This window comes from Apis florea, unplaced genomic scaffold (genome assembly GCF_048593485.1).
Source record: "Apis florea isolate Af1SG1 unplaced genomic scaffold, ASM4859348v1 contig_3036_pilon, whole genome shotgun sequence".
NCBI lineage: Eukaryota > Metazoa > Arthropoda > Insecta > Hymenoptera > Apidae > Apis > Apis florea.
Window position 1 is genome coordinate 326,056 of NW_028256694.1, and position 17,726 is coordinate 343,781.

Consider the following 17,726-nt stretch of genomic DNA (forward strand, 5'->3'; position numbering starts at 1 on the left):
AGAATTTTGAATTTTACTTTTTAATCATAATATGTGATTAATTGATATGTTATAAATCTATAATAAGTATGATTTGAATTGGATTAAATTAAGAAATGTTTAATTTCCTTCGTAAAAAAAGAAATGTATGAAATATTATGTGCAAGAAGATATTTCGCGACAGGTAGATTTCTGAATCAGAGCAAGAAGTTTTGCACATAGATTTTTCATTTTCGAATATATGCTTTGATGAAGAGATCGCCTGAGGTTATTTTTAATATTTTTAACATTAATATTTCATTTCGAGTCAATTATTTTTTATTATTAATTATTATAAATAAACATCTTTTTTATTTTCTAAAATTAATAATTCAATAATTCATTAAATTTGTTATGTCAAATATTTATTAAAGAATGACATAGAATGATATAATTTTAGCCCGTTAAATTTGCACTAATACTTTCCTTTTAGCTTAGGATTTTCAGGTTTAACCCCTTCCATGTCTATTGCCAGAATCTCACTCACGTGCCCAAGTGCTACTTGGGTGAGAGAGAGGCGATGGGCATGATGATCTTAGTTCATAAGCTAATAAACATTTTTTAGCGACTGACGATGCGTTAGTGTATCGTGCACGACGTACTTTCCACATTATGTGTGTGTGGTTTAGGCTGTGGAATTGCGTCGTTTCATTTATCATTCCATAACACGATATAACTTGAAATATTTAAAATATTCACGATTAATATCATTACAATTTTCAACAACAATATTTGTACGCAATATTATAATTCTTACTTTCAAATTATAATAATGGTCAATGGTGATCAAATTTTCATGCAACCTTAATAATTTAATTGCCTTAAAAGACATATCCATTCATTGAAATGGAGAGTACAATTAAAATTAAGATATACACCGGTTTTTATCGCATTTCACGCAATGGTCACTAGCCATCGTCAGTCGATTTCAGGAAAATGGTACGTAAAGTTAGAGTGTGCAAGTTGTGTGCCAAGCTCGGGTGTCGGAGGCGTCCCGGGACGCTTTCCCTAGTGTAGGCTTTTGCGCCCGAGTATTATGCGTGAGATTCGTAGAATGAACGTGTTGGTATGCCTGTTTTGCCATTTTTTAAATATAGGGTTAGGTAGGATAGGTAGTATACTTCTGGTGTGTCTGTTAATTATAAGTAGGTAGGGCCGGGCAGGTTGTCACAGTCTCTGGTCGGGTAGGCGCGTTTTCGCGTGACAACTTGTTTCAGGAAATATAATTTGAAAAATCGAGGATGAAGCTGGAACATGCGAATGGAGCATGCCATTCGTATTTGGCTTTATTCGTCGATTTTTCGAATTTTCCGCGGTCGCGGTCGCGAGGTAAATTCGAAACGAACGTTGCGCTCGAGATTCTGCACGTGTACGATCGACGATCGTAATTGATAGTTGGTCGTCTATGTGCATTTAGTTTCCGCGATTTAGTCTTTTTTTTTTCTTTTTTTCTTTGATCTGCGATCAGTGAATCTCGAGCCTAGATTTAAGTTTCAGCGGGCATCGCGCCCGAAGGAGGAAGACCGAAGAGGCCCCGACAAACTGTCGAGAAGAGGGCTGCAACGAATGGTTTCTCATCTTTTGTATCTGTTTTGGATCCAAAGGATGGGAAGTCATTGTTACTATTTTGTCATTGTGCTCGTTTTAGTATATGTAGTAATTGTTGTTGTGTTGTCTGGCCGATTTGCATGCCGGCCCATCATCCAGCTGGATCCAGTCATCATGGGCATCGCGATTTTTTTATTAGTGTTGCGATTGATTAATAACGGGTTGAATTAGAGTTGCGTTTTAAATTTCGCGTTTGCATTAGTGTTGCGTTAAATGAAAATCGCGTTTGTATCAGTTTTATATATTGTTTTTTATATGTCGTGATTTTTTTTCTTATAAATTATTACATTTTCTTATAAAATATTATTATAGTTTATATTGTTATTTGTTTTTAATTTTTCTATTTTCAATTATTAATAGCTTTCTAATTCTATAAAAATAATGATTTTTATTGAATTTATTTTAAAAAGTAGCGTAGCGTTGATAAATAATCGCGTTTTTTCAAGTAGTGTTGCGAATATTGAATGCCCAAATTTCCACTAAGATTGTGGAAATGCTTATGTTCCTGAATCACCTTAAGTGGCTTAAGAAGCTACAAGGGTGACTGTACGACAGCAGTCGGAGGAGACTGCACTGGATTTTTCGCCATTAGTGTTGCGTTATTTAAATTCGAGTGCATAGAGTAGTGTTGCGTAAATAATTGATTCTCGCGATTATTTCATCTTTTTTTTTTTTTTTTTTTGTTAGCTGTAAATTAAATATTGCAAATGTATTAAAGCACTCGTCGCGTTTGATTTCTAAAAAAAAAAAAAAATATATTAGTTTATTAGTTTTGCGATATAAAATGAACATTCCACTCACGGGTTTTTGCTCGGGTTCATGTCGAGTGGAAGATATTTTTTTTTAGTAGCCATTCTGGCTACTATTAGATTCTTTTCTTTTTCAGCACCTCTTATCACTTTCTCTACATTCGCTACAGAAAATATTGCCATGATATACATATTTGTTTTTATCATTGGTAAGGAATTTTTTTTAAACTTTTTTTAAATTCTTTTTAAATTCTTTTTATTAAATTTTTCGTAATCAATGATGGTGAATGTTCATTATACATCTTATATTATTGCAGGTCATAGCATTTGAATTACGATTTTCTTTTTTTTTTTTTTTTCGTTTTTCTTAAATTATTATATGCTGATCTTCTAAATAAGTTTGTTTCAGATATATCAACTTTAAAAAGTATCAATATTTCAGAAGAACATGGTATTTGAGTCTATTGACAATTAATAATAATATCTTATGGAATTTTATTAATTATTCGTTTAGTTTAATTTGTTTTAGATACCATGGAGACTAATCAATTCAAAAGGATGCATACTTCATATAATACCTTTTTTCCTTTCCTTAATGATATCTCTGTGTAAGAGGGGCCCCTGAACAAATCTTAGAATTTTATATAAGTAGATAGGTAGCTCATAGGTATTTTGAGCATTGAGAAAAGCATTCAGATTCTATGTAGATAGGAATCATATGATTGAAAAATAAACTTATTTGTATATGTATTGTATTTGTGTAAAATTAAAAAAAGTTAAGAGTACTAAGTATAATATGTATAAGATCACAAAAGATTAATAAAAATTTTAACAAATATAATTTACTACAATAACTTTTTATATATTTTATTTTATATATATTATAAAGTAATATATAATTAATAATATTTATTTTGTATATTATTAGATAAAATATATAAGAAATTATTATATTAATTTATTTTTTTTAAATTTTTTATTGATCTTCTGTTTCAGAGATTAATATGGAATGAATGTGGAATGAGCGTGAAATGAGCGTGAAATGAGTATGCAATGAACGAAAAATATTTGTATTTTGTGTAATTTTGTATAATTTCTTTGGTTTTATTGAAATTTTTTTGTAGATAGTTCCACCTATCTGCAAATAAATTTTTGTATTATTGTATTGTATGTATTAATGTAAATATTTGTAAACTTATGTTAAGAATTATCTTTAAGGACTTTGGTTACATTTAAAATTAATATATCTCTGTGGATATTTTGTTCAAGGAATTGTGAAATTTTCAAAATATATGTAGCTGGCTCGTAGAAAATCGCTGCTTTAGAAAACTGCTTAAACTGCTTAAAGTAGAATTTATAACTGCATGCATTATTAAGTATTGGTAATGGTAGTAGTGTTGGTATTAACAGTGGTGGTGGTTAATAAAATAAATATAACTCTATATATTTAATTTTGTCTTCTTTTTCATTTAGAATCTCGTAATTATCAATATTTTCTATTTTCATGGCAATGAATATATAAAATATTGTTATATATACGAAACAACATATCTATATCTCATGTAGAGTTATATTTTATTATATACATTAGATTAAGATAACCTTTTTAATTTTAATTTCAGGTTTAGCTTATCGCGTCGGCTTTCGTTAAAATTCCTTTTGCTGTTTGTTTTGCGTAACGATCAAGAATCGTGAACGTTTTGCAAACCTACATCGAAAGGAAAATTTATCATTGATTTAAAATAAATTTGCTCAAAAGGAGGGTGGATGGGACGCCGTGGTTAGGGTGGGTCTCCAATTCGCAGCAACCTCCACGCCGGTGAGACCCGGGAAATCATTATTATTTACTATACGATTCATAATTATATCATGCGATACAATTATAAATTTTATAGCGAATAATATGAGCTAATTGGCTGCGAACGGATTATATTTTTCATAGGTAGAAAATTTATCAAGGAATTTCTTAAAATTATACATTAGATAGATTTATTTAAATTATAGCATACTTGATGGTGTAAGAATCTCATGCGATCTTTTTTGATAATTTCAAAATATACGATATGAAATCCCGTAAAATATCGCAACTATTTTATTCTCGTCCGTGATTCGTGCAATGAATCGAGGATAAAGTAGATAAGGAATGGATCGTTAGTGCCCTCTCTTGGCACTTTTAGACAAATATTTTTCTTCGCTTCCAAGATAATGGCTAATATTTAATCTACTTTACCCCTTGTTTCTGGATTAGTATTTGTGATCCGAATAAATGCATCTCACGTATATTCCGTACTTTATCTGTTAAGAATTAATTATTGTTTGCCGTTTTTCAAATGCCAATGAAATTTTCAAAGATTTAAAGATAAAAGTATATAAGAATAAAGTAAGTTAAGAATTGAGATCTGCTTTATCTCGTGAATAAGGAATTCATTCCTTTTTTAGAAATGTTTATAATGTGGCGCTGACTCTCAATTCTTTTGCTAGCTTATCATTTTTGGGGAGATGTGTCTTACGTACGAGAGATGGCGACAGTGATCCTTATTTGCTCTTCTTTATCGTTATATTTGTCGTTATATTTACTCTTCTTGTGTACACGTTTTTCATCTGTGGCGTGAAGATGGCGTTAGTTCTTCAATTTTAAGCATTTCTTCCTCCCATTCTTTGTTTTTACTTACCCTTGTTCTTAGAATGCAAATTTTATACATTCACGAATTCAAATTGAATTTATCATTTCTTTTGTTTATTATATGAATCTTAGCAATTAATTGAATGCGATTTTTATATATTATAAATATATAAGATTATTGCAAATGAAATAATCAAATATAACTATTTTGCGATATCACGAGCTAAATAATAAATGACGCGATTAGCTTATTATATTACACCAAAAAAAAAAAAAAATATTTACATCACGTGAAGTCTCTTCGAAATGATTTTTATCTCACTTTTTTTACTTGATTTGTTGTTTAAATTTTGTAATACTTGTATATAATAATTTATATAAGAATAATTTGTATATAAATTTTTTTTACGCGGCGTGTTTGAAGTTTTTAATGTTTGCTTGTATTTACATTTAATTTTTTTTTAAATTCTTTTTCGTTATCACGCTTTTCGATTTTTTGAAGATTAAAGTGTCGTTAATAAAGACACATCGCGTTTTCTCGCTGTATCGAACAAAATTTATATTCGTCCTGCGGCGTAAAAAAGGACGAAGAAAATCGACGAAGAAAAATGTTTCGTTTGTATGAGAAAAAATATGATTCACGAGCAGAATTTAGTTTTGCCAACAAAAAGTGAAATTCATTGCGAAATTTTTTATTTGCATTTTGTCACGATATCACGATCTGAAAAAAAAAACAATAAATAGATAAAAACGTTAAAGTGAATTGTGAAACTTGCCTCAAATGAAAATCAGAATTCTTTTTAATTAATTGTTCTCTGAGAATAGGTATAATGACTTTTCAGAAAAGTTTCGAAACGCATCTGTAACGCATCTTTCCATCATTTTTGAACGTGCTGAAATTTTTTTACGTCTAAAAATGGGATAAAATAAACAGTCTGTTAGATTTACGGATAAAATGCAAATGTGTGTTTGAATTTAAAAATTTGATTATGCAACGAATATTTCCATATATTGAAATTTTTTGTGCTAAAAAAATAAATATATAAAACAAGCGGTCTTCTGTTGATCATTAAAAATTTAAATATCATTCGAGTTTGAATAAAAAAAAACATGATTCATAGTAGTAGTTCATAAAGTCTCTTTAATTTACATTTTGGAATTTTTTTTTTTCTTAATTTTTAACAATTTCAAATAGTTTCATAATATTTTTATAAATTTTTATTCATCGTATTATACTATTGAATTATAATTATCGTATATAATATATATAAAGATTAGAATATAAAATTCAAACAAAATCTCTAACAAAAAAGAAAGAGACGCGATGAATGCAAAATAAATTACTTTTTATTTTTTTTTTTCTGATTAATATTATTATATTTTTTCTACAAAAATTTATTATTAAAGTTATTGTGCATTGATTCCGAATATTGTTTTACGATCAAATTTTCAATTAAAAACTAAACATTACCTCCTCGAATAAAAATTTTTGTATTTATTAGCCTTTCAAATATTTTCTCTCAAATTCTTTCAATTCTTTCTTTCAATCCTTTATTAGATAGACAAATAAACAAAATAAAATCAATCGAAATGAATTTATATTATATAATATAAATAATTATTTTTAAATTTTTACCCAAATTTTTCGTTATTAAGTCTGCCACTTGTTTTTAATATAATTCTATAATAAATTTCTATCGAGACTTGCATTCTGTCTTTATGACACGAATTTCTGAAATAGTTTCTTACATTTCGACGAATAAAATATACAAAGATGTCGAAATAAGTTTTCAAATTTCTTGAAGAAATTCGAGATAACAATTATTCGCGAATATTTAATTTTTTCATTTTAGAATTAAAAAAATTTACGAGGAAAGTAAGAGAAAGCCGTAAGGTGATGAAATTTTCTAAAATTTTGATTTGTTATCAGAATCTGTAAAAATATTCGTTTCGTTGAAATTTACATACGTAAATTACACGTATATTTACAAATAAAGCAATCAGAAGTTTCGCAGACTGTTCAGATCGATAGAGATTTTGATGAATTCTAAAAATATAAAGCACAATAAATATGCACAGAAATTAAAGAGACAATTAGATTATTCGATTAGTAATAAAATTGCATAGATGTTTTTATATATAGGATTTTTCAAAGCATGAATATATTAGTAATCTAAATAGAAAATATATAATTACAAAGTCGATGAAAATATAAATTAAAAATGTTTCCAAATACGCTAATGACTTTGAGAAATTAATGGGAGTAGGAAAAAAGAAAGGAGAAGAAATCTTTCTTATAAAAATAAATGATAGATAATAATTTAAAAAAAACTAGTTTATTCCTTCGCGAGATGTATTTCAATATTCAATAACTCTCAATCCTTGGTTCATATTCGATGTATTTAAACAATAATTATTTATAAATATCCTTTTATTCTTCGCTTCAATACATTTATAATCTACTTGAAAAATAAATACATAAATTTCAATTTTAGACTGGCAACAATCGCCAATCAACCCTTAGCCTCTCTCAATTGCATCATTTCCCTCCCCATTCTGTTAGCTCCCAATCATGCCACTCGATTCATTGTTGATTACATATTCATCCTTCTTCTTTCTTCCTTATCGTTCTTCCCCTCGTTGATCATCGCGTGGAAAATCGTGTTCTTTCCGCGATTATATATAGTTTTATTCGCAGTTGGCCGATCTGTAAATAAGAGATCGAATCAGCGAAAATTCTATCGTAACACGCGAGACATTCCAATCGCATAGAAACAAACTCGATTCTTATTGTTGCCGCATCTTGTCAAGTCGTATTCGAGCGTAACGCAATAAACGAACGAAAGAGGCGGAGAACAAGAGAAATCGTCCCTGTTGGATTTGTAATCCTTTTACCGTGTGAAAAATAACTAAACGCGCCACGAGAATCTTAATGAACCGCGCTCCATTCCGCAGTTGTCAACCGTGCCTAAACGAGAGATAAATGGAAAACTGGGACGAACCTCGTGCGCTTTTTGGGAGACTCTTGTCGCGATAAAATATTTCTTGGATGAATTTTTTTCTCTTCCATCTTTCTTTTTTCTTTTTATAATTCGAAGGATTACGTATTAGTGACAGTCGTACGAATCGATAGGGTATTAATATTCGTGGGACATTTCGATTTTAGAAACCGATGCAAAAATGTCGAGATTTATTTATCGAGTTATAAGGAGATAGAACGAGATTAGAAATTAGCCAATTTCACTTTTACTTGAAAATTTTTCTTGCCCGTGAATAACGCAACACCCTATATAAAACAACAATATATACTTATAGATACTCGTATAAGTAAACGCTATAATTAGCGAAGTTATTTTATTTTAAAAAGGAAACGAATCTGAATATTATCCTTTATTCATTTATTTGCTTCGATTTATTTTTCCCCATTTGAAAGAAATATCTTTAGAAGAAAATTGTCCAAATATAGTAAGATCGCTAGGATTGTATTATCGGTTGCTAAAAATAATTATCAACCAACTATTTTTCCACAACGTTGAAATGCATCAAACGCGATATATATACGGCCTTCCGCAGAAGGGGTGGTTTTGCATGCGCTTAATCAGTGCGAGGAATCAGCCATCCTCCCCTTGGCCAAGGTCGCATATTTCAGCCCCATCGGCTCTCCACTGACGTAAATGAGCTCCTTACTTAAGCATTCCGAGTTTTCGATGCCTGATATCGATCTCACCAGTCCGCCTCTTCGAGCTTCGATATCCCTCGCGTCGCTTAATCGGATCTTGACTTTCAATGTGGAGAAAATTGCGTTAAAATGGCGTTCATCCTTCATTCTCACGAATAGAATAGCAGGATGTTGTAGGAAAGGGACGTTAAACGAAAATGATTTTTAATGTAGGTGGAAAGCTCGCTGCTAACTTAATTTTCAAATTGTTAAAATTTGATTCATGAGAAATTTTAATTATCAAAATTTTTTTATAGAAAATCAATTCATTCCCCTCGTAGTTCTTCCGTTCTTAATTCGATAATTACGTATAAAAGATTGGAGCGAAACGAGATTTCGAAAAATATATCTTTTTATTTCTCATATTGTATTAATATTTCCATAATTCATTTCATAATTCTATATACAATGAATGTTTCGTTACAGATTTTCATCAAACGAAATTATTCAATTTTCTCGAAAATTATTCGACGAAGTAAAATTTAATAAATCACGCCGAATACAATTCTACGCCAAAACCAAAGAATAGCTATAAAAAAAAGAATTTCGTGTAAAAAAAAATTTATCCTCTAATTTCGACATACCTTTAATAGTGAAATTATCTCTTTCACAGTTTCGCCATTTGAGCAACTCTATTATTTAGGAGGGATTCCGAGCATTTTTCTCTGGAATAAAAATTAATCTTAAAAAAAGGATTGTTGTCAGAGAACAAAGAGAGTTATATCCATCCTCCGTTAACGAACCAGTATGATAGTTTCTCATGGTACTATTTAGAACGTAATCATATTTATCACGTAATAGGATATGCCATCACGAAAATTTCACGTATCGAAGACACGTAACTATATATATATATACCACACACACACACCGTCTCTCTTCTTGTTTTTCATCCCCTTTGTTTATGCTCTTATAGCTTAACAATATTTTCTCCTTATTATACATACATTTCCTTTCCGTCCTCAAATTTTCCATCATTTATTCCATCTAATTTATTTCACGCTTGAATACCCGATAAAACTGTGATTAATAACATTTGTATCTTTTATATTTGATTTTTTCGTTGTACTCAGGTTTATTTCGTTCGTCGTTTTTGATAATTATATTCGAGGAATGTATTATATCGGATTAATCGATGTTTCAGAATGACGAAATGAATTATATCGTAAAAATTAACGTAAAAAAATAATGAGTAATTGATACGAAAGACATTCAACTGTATTTATTAAAAGTATTTAAAAGTATTATTTATCGTACAAATTTTCTGGATAATAAAATAATCTTAGATACGATTAGGTAGATGTAGGTTAATTCGTTTAATAAAAAAAGAGGTTCTATCGTTTACCTCTTAAAAGCTTTTTTATTACAGTTTGACCCAATCAAATTATTTTTATTAGAATCGGTTATGTTGATAAATTTTAACTTGTAATTTCGAAAATTAATCTGCTAATACCAATATTGTTGCCTCCTTTGAACGTGAATGAACTTTATTCCGAGCATCCACCGATTAACTTCAAACAGTTTGAGATAAGACAAGTCTTCGCAGAATTCGTGCTCAAGGGCTGTCTTCGGGCTTCGTTAATCGTATTCAAATTTCTCTGCCTCCGTCTGAATTTGCTTTGCATAGATGTATCACGGTATGTTAGATTTAAAAATTCTAATCACGCGATTAAAATATTATTATTCGTATTTCAAATATTATTCTGTAAAAAGTATATTCCAGAGTTCGAAATAAATGCAAAACAGTTAATATATAAAAATATTTGATTTAACGCAAATTGAAATTTTCATTTAAAATTTTTCTTGTAGGATATTTCAGGTTTTTAATCTGGAACTCTGTATATCACGATCATTAAAGCATTTTGGAAGATATATTTCATTTTTCGTTTCGTACCCGTTTTAATTTTTAATAAGGTAAACCATTTTCGAGATCCTCCACTTAGGGAAAGATAAATTCGAAAAGGGATAAAAATATCGGTAAACTCTTAAAGTATTTAATCGTAAGATAATAATAATATTATTAATATATATTTACAAAATTATTATTAATTAATAATAATTTTAATTACTAATTAAAAGTAGCAAGGGCATCGTAATATTCGATTTTATTACAGCAAATTTAATAATTTCCTTCGATGATTAGATTTGAAAATCACGTTGTACAAAGTCTTCGAGTTAAAGCAAAAAATGCATTTAATTATAGTCCATTAAAGTTCTCGTATATTATCTTTCATCTGGCTTGTTAACAATTATTCCTATCTTAACCGTATTCCATAATTACACATCAACCGTGATATAAATGGCATGCTCATTTTCTGTTAAGCGTCTTAATGTAATATCTTCGCGATATTAATTTCGCAATAATACAGTTTGAGACTTTCGCGAATTAAACGTATGAAATTTCTCTAGAATATATTCTCCCATGGAAATCGAATTTATTTTATTCCGTAAAAAAGAAAAGTTTTTAAAACTTACGATTTCTTCTTCTTTCTTTCTCTCTGTTTTTCCTTTTTTTTTTTTCTTTCTTTCTTTCTTTACAACGTTCAATTTCAATAATTATATCTCGAACGATTCATCGAGAAATTTTAAAACACCGTTCAAGTATATCTAATTTTCCAAAAATCACGGATCCTTTATTCGTTAATTTGTCAAACAACTCGTATTCCAAAAAAAGTGCGTCTTTTTATCAACCAGAGATTCGCTCTTTGCCATCACAAGTTTTCCACGACAAAACGACCAACACGAGAAGAAACACGTTCTCATCCTCTCGTTTATAGTAACGTAAAAAGTACTTTCGGTCCCGAAAAGAGAAGAGAGGATAAAAAAAAAGAGGGGGAGGGAAAAAGGGGCGAAAAAAAAGAAGAAAATTGAGGCAAAAGATAAAAAAGGAACGCAGCTCGCAATTAAGTGTCCTCGGTGCGGGCTGCAATCAAAGAAGCTTGCTTCGCGGAATTGTAACTGCACTGCATGCCAGCTGCTGCATTAGCTACATGCAGCTTGGAGTGGCTTCGTAGTGGGGTTGCTGCAATGCGCAACGGTTACGCCAGGATCATGCCGTTTCACCCCTGTGTTTAGGAATTTCATTAAACGTTTTGTATGAGGAATTAATCTCTCGAGGGTAAAGTATGGTTGGATAAACGAGGGAAGGATGGTAATTAAGACAGGCAGGATGTACGAAACGATATGATAAACGTGACGATCTCGAGGAGAGTAGTAGTTTCGAAGGGGAGAGTCGAAGATGGAGAGAGATTCTTTATTATTGTGACTCATAATAAATATTCGATTTATTATGTAAAAATTATACGATTAGAGATGAGAGTAAAAAATGTGATAAAAGTATTTTTATGGATATTCGCTATTTGTTGTTCAACAAAAAGTGTAATGAATGTATTAGATTGACGTTTCATCAATTCACGAATTGGACGAATATTAAGTTGATTTAGAAGAATGATATTTTAAATTTATTCGAAATTTATTCTCTTTGAGAATTTCTTTAAATAATATATTGAAATATATGTATAATGCTAATCCGTGAAAATTTATTTGAATACTATTTTACGAAAAAATTAAAACTTAATCTAAAAATTTTGATTCGAATCAAAGAGAGTATTGAGTGTATTAGGAATATAATGAATTAGAACATTGAAAGAAACATTGAAGTTGTATGATATAATAAAAATATTAAATAAAATTTCGACGTTTATAATTATAATTTCATACAATGGTTTCATGCAACGAATGAATCGAAAAGTATAATAGCGACGGACTGCTTAATCGATCATTTTTAACAAGTGTTACGTACGAAAGATTATGAAATAATCCAAGAGACGTTCTTTTGAGGATAATATTCTATAAATAATCGTAAGAGGATTATTTTCTATGTCCGATGAATGATAGAATGATAGAATAAGAATAGTATTTTAATAATTTGCAAATCATCGTTGGATGACAAAAGTATTGGCGCGATAAGCATTCTGCTTTAATAAAAATAATTCTGAAATATGAATTATATTTAATAAAAAAAAAAAAGAAAAAGAAATATCTCGTGTTATTTAGAAATGTCATAGGTAGATTTAATAATACAAAAATTTTACAAAATTGTTTAATATTTAAACCGAATTTTAATACCATCTGATCATAAATATTCAAATAATTTAACAACTTACATCTAAACTTACATCAAACATATAAACTTAACATTAATATACTATACAATTTCATATTGTACGTACCTGTACTCGGAATATAGGAAATTCACACGACCAATTATTCTCATAGTTTCTCATCTGTAGGACAAGTGGTGTCAAATTTCAAAAAACAATCTTTATTTCGACTGATCCTCGTTTGAATAAGTTATGACAAAAAGAAATAGTGGACATTTAAAATACAATCGTATATCCTGCTACAATATCGTGATCGCTATACAATGACAATTTATACACTTACTATTTACAAGACATTCATTTCATTTTTTCTTCTTCTTCTTTTTCTATTATTATTATTATTATTAATTATTCTTTATCCTGTTTTACATCATCATTTAATCCTCGTTTTATTGCGATAGTATGCATCGATCGTTACGGTTATTATTATCAATCATCGTTATCATTACGGTTATCATTATTATCGTAAACGTATCGTAAAATCGAACGACGATCCAGGCGAAATTCCACGAAACAACGCGTCACACTCTTTTTCTCTGTTTCTTTGTGACGCGCTTTTGATTGTCTATAGTATATATTTTAAGTACGATTACATCTAAAAATTCTTCTCCTTCTATTTTCATTTTAATCGTTTCTCTCATCATCTATATTTTGCACGCGATACTCGAAACAGAAACTGCAAGGTTCGTATAATGAATAATCGAAATTTGATTTAATAAGCGGGAATGATATTACTCGTAATGAGAAAACCAATGTATGTATGCAGTTCGAATTGACAAAGTTTATTAAACGTTGCAATGATATAATTTGCGATTAAATTTCAAATTTGACACCGATTTCAAAGTTTGCAGTTTCTATAAGCTGAAACACGCTCGTGTTTGGTAAAACGTCACGCGTCAAGAAGAATAATTTTCGATGATTTATTGCTGATTTAAATCAGAAATTTATATATAATTATAATTATTTTTTTTTTTTATAATAATTTATATTTTCGAAATTGATTAAAAATTTCAATCAATGTTTAAAGATTCTTCTTTCATTTCGAAAAGGGAGGAGGGAAAAAAAAACATAAAGTTTTCGTAAGAACGAATCGTTAAGAAAAAAAATATCTTTTCATTCAATTGTTTTAAAACAATTTTTGCGAAATAATACAACAAAGGATCCTTTCCTTTTCAAAGAATATTATCGTCACGTAATATAAAAATTATTATTTAATCACTTAATCGGAGTTAAATTCATTGAAAAGCATGATAATTGAAGCAGTGTTTCCTTTTCATCGAACTTCGATTCCGTATAAATTTAACGATGATAAAATGTTATTCTTCTCGACGAGAGTGACTATAATCCTTTATCACAAACTTTTAAACGTCATTTCATTAATTTTTCCCTCTCGTACAATGTATTTATTGCGACACATTTAAGATACCTAAGCTAGGAAGTTTTAGTTTTAGTTTTCCAGATCTGTCGTAAATTGAATTGGAGAGAAAGAGAGAGAGAGAGAAAGAGATGTGGGAGAGTAAAAAAAAAAATAAAGAAAAGAAAAAGAACGACAGTCTGCTTTTCTTCTTCTCGCGATATATCACATTTGTCTCGTGTGAAAAGTTTGTCACGAAACGCACTAATTTTATTTATTTATTTATTTATTTATTCATTTATTATTTACGATGTTTCGCGCTTTTAACATTATACAAACGAACGATTATGAACGATTACCTCGCGATTCGAGACAATTTATTTAATTTATCACGCACAATTATCGCTTATTATTGCTTACTCATCGTTTTGAATCACAGAGACTCGGCGTGAACGAGAGAAACTTTGCTAAATCGACGAGATTGCGGCGGAAATTGGTAATTTGTTTGATATTCATTTTGATCGTGATGAAAAATTGATGGAAAGAAATAAAAATTACGAAATCGAGATATATTTATGTTTAATTCTATGCTTACCACTTTCATGTTGAAATTTAGGTTATGCCAGTTTCATAGATTCATTATCAAAGCAAATTTAAATCAATAAAATTCTCATTATCATTCGAAACTTCGCTGCTCTGTTCCAGCTTTTCGCTGAAATGAAAAAGACTTTTTATGAAATTTGTTTCCATTCATCGTATTCTCATTTTAAAATGCAAATAATGTACGGTTTTTAATCAAAAAATTGATATCGTGGTTACAGATTTTACATTAATTTGTCTCTCTCGTAACAATCTCAAATGTAGTTTTCAAACTTTGGCGAAATTACGACATTCCGTTTTAACTTAATGAAAAATATTGTTTTATAAAAATAAATAATTTTCAATCTCTCATTTGTTCTAATCAGATAATGAGAAAAGATACAAGAATTCTGTAAAACTGATTTGTTCGATCTCACGATCCATAACAAAGCCTTCTGTCGTTTTTTCTGTCGAAAGCAGAAGATAAATTAATGAAGCACGAAATAAAAGATATGTTTAAAAGGTGAGCCAATTATCAAATTACTTTCTTTCCACCGCAATCACGATTCACGATCAACATTTCCATCGATATTGTTGCATTGATAGAATTTACTAGAATTTACAATCCTAGCATCCTCTCGACCTCTTTTCGAATTAGGATTCTCTTTTAAAACATTCAAATAACTTTCGATCCTTCTCCTCTTCGAAAACTTAAATTTTCCCTTTCATTTACTCAAAAGGATCGATCGAAGACGAATCGATCTTAATAACAATTGTTCGATCTTCCAAAAAATTCTTTGAAGATTCGTTGGAAACTATTGTATTAGAGAAATCGGAAATAGAAGACTCGAATTCGACGCATATAGCGAAATTAAACCTCGATTTAATAAAATATTATTCCAGAGATATAATATCAAAACTGTCTAAAACCGTTCGTTCTAAACCGTAGTTAGATGTATTTATAGGATTTTAATTTTTCGAATATTAAAAATAAAAATTTAGATATTTAGTTAGCAAAAGAAAACACTAACGTTATTTACATTACAAAATAAATGGATATATGGAGTTTCGATGCTTATATCTCTGATTTTGTATATTCGAATTCTAAGAATCGAAGCGCACTTGCTTTTCTTTTCTCAATTTTCCCGGTTTATTGAATTTCGCTCGCACCAGTTCTCATTACCCAGATCCGAGTGATGTCTCTAATTAGAGCTGACAATCATCCGTATTGGGAGGCCTGTTGCGCATATCGATTCTTTTCCACGTTTCCAATTCCGTCATTATAAAAGAGAATTATATCTAACGATTCGATTTTCTCGTTTGTATGATTTTTGTTCCTTTTCTACATTTTTCATAAATGAATTTATTTGACTAAGATTCGTGAATTTATTTCGCTCGTGGATTTTGCATTGTCGTTTAATTTTTATCGGTGTTTTTTTTTTTTTTTTTTTTTTAAAAAGTATAGAAGATTGAGGTCAAATTTAACTATGGAAATGAAAATAAATTTAAATAGGAATACTTGAGGGTAGGTAATTATTTACAAGAAGAGTACGGATCAACGATTTTATAATATATTTCGCGATATTCGAACAACTTTTCTCTATATTATATACGCTCGGTTATTAATTAATTTTAATTTTGGAAATATCAATAAAAATATTTCTTTAAAATACAATAAAATATAATTTTCAAAAGTTTTAGCCGTTATCCATTGTTTATTAAAAAATTAGTAATAAAAATGTTTTTCACAACATTGTGCAACTTTCCGATATTTAACACGTTAAAATGGATTTGGATTTGGATTAGGTTACGTTATAATATTGTTTCGTTTGCTTTTCCTTTAATTCAATTACCTTTATCGTTTATTATTCAAATCTAATTTAAACTTTAATCAAACTAAAACTAAGTTTTAAAAATTAATCTTCCAAAAAAAAATATATTAAACACATATGTATATAATATTATGAAATCACGTTGAAAAGATTTTTGTGATATAAAATGTTATGTCTCTTCAATCGGTGAGATGTCTCTTCGTAAATAATTACCTACATATTTAAAAAAAAAAACGTGTCATAGGCGATAAAAATTTGATAAACATTTGGAAAACCAATTTCTCCGAAAAAATATTTTAAAATATTACATTTATAGGAAAGTAGGTCATCCTCGATACAGTGACGTGCAAAATTTAATCGAATAAATTTTTTAGGGAATTCATAATTAAATTAATCATTTTTATCTTATCTGACTTGACCGAGCATGTATACTTTTTTTGAAAATTTTAAATTAAATTGTTCTCTCAGATATATTTAAATCTTCCAGATCTATCTATTATTGTTAGATGTTAATAGCAATTTTTCTATTTTGATAATTTTTTTAATTAAATAGTCGATAGAAGGTAGCATAAAATTCTAATTGCTTGATTTTTTTTTTTTTTTTTTTTTTACTTCTTTGTTTCTATAGAACACGTGATAGTGATACAAGAACATTTTTGGTCGGCAGTGCATTTTTATTACGTTAGTTTTATTAAGTTATTGAGAATTGAGAAGACATGTTTTTATTATTGAGGTATATGTTGATACAAAAAAAAAATGCTTTATTAAAAAATTTGTAATTTTATAAACTCCTACACGTATAAAATTTATTATAAAAAAGAATAGCTTTTTTTTCTAAGCATTACGTTGTTTTGTTAAAGCGAAGATTAATGGACAAGTTTTAAGAGCAATATTTTTTGGCACGTCACTGTATACTGATTTATATTGAAATAGTTTTGGAATGAAAAATATATTTTGTAATATAAATAGAATATTTTTTTTTAATGAATAAAGTGTCCACTTTGTACACTTAATATATGGAATACGAATGTGATAATAATCAGTGACAATGTAAATTATTTGGCATTACGCGTATTGCATAA

At 29.0% G+C, this 17,726-nt stretch overlaps 1 protein-coding gene across 2 annotated transcripts in view; it reads right to left on the reverse strand.

Annotated features, from left to right (window-relative positions):
- Nucleotides 1-7,318: 7,318 nt before the first annotated feature.
- LOC100863221 (octopamine receptor beta-2R) overlaps nucleotides 7,319-17,726 on the reverse strand; it is an 84,825-nt gene continuing 74,417 nt past the window's right edge. For both annotated transcript variants that reach the window (XM_086908060.1, XM_086908063.1), the window contains exon 5: nucleotides 7,319-7,705. In XM_086908060.1, the coding sequence (XP_086764186.1) occupies nucleotides 7,687-7,705 (19 nt within the window). In that variant the 3' untranslated portion in view covers nucleotides 7,319-7,686. The remainder of the gene's footprint in view (nucleotides 7,706-17,726) is intronic.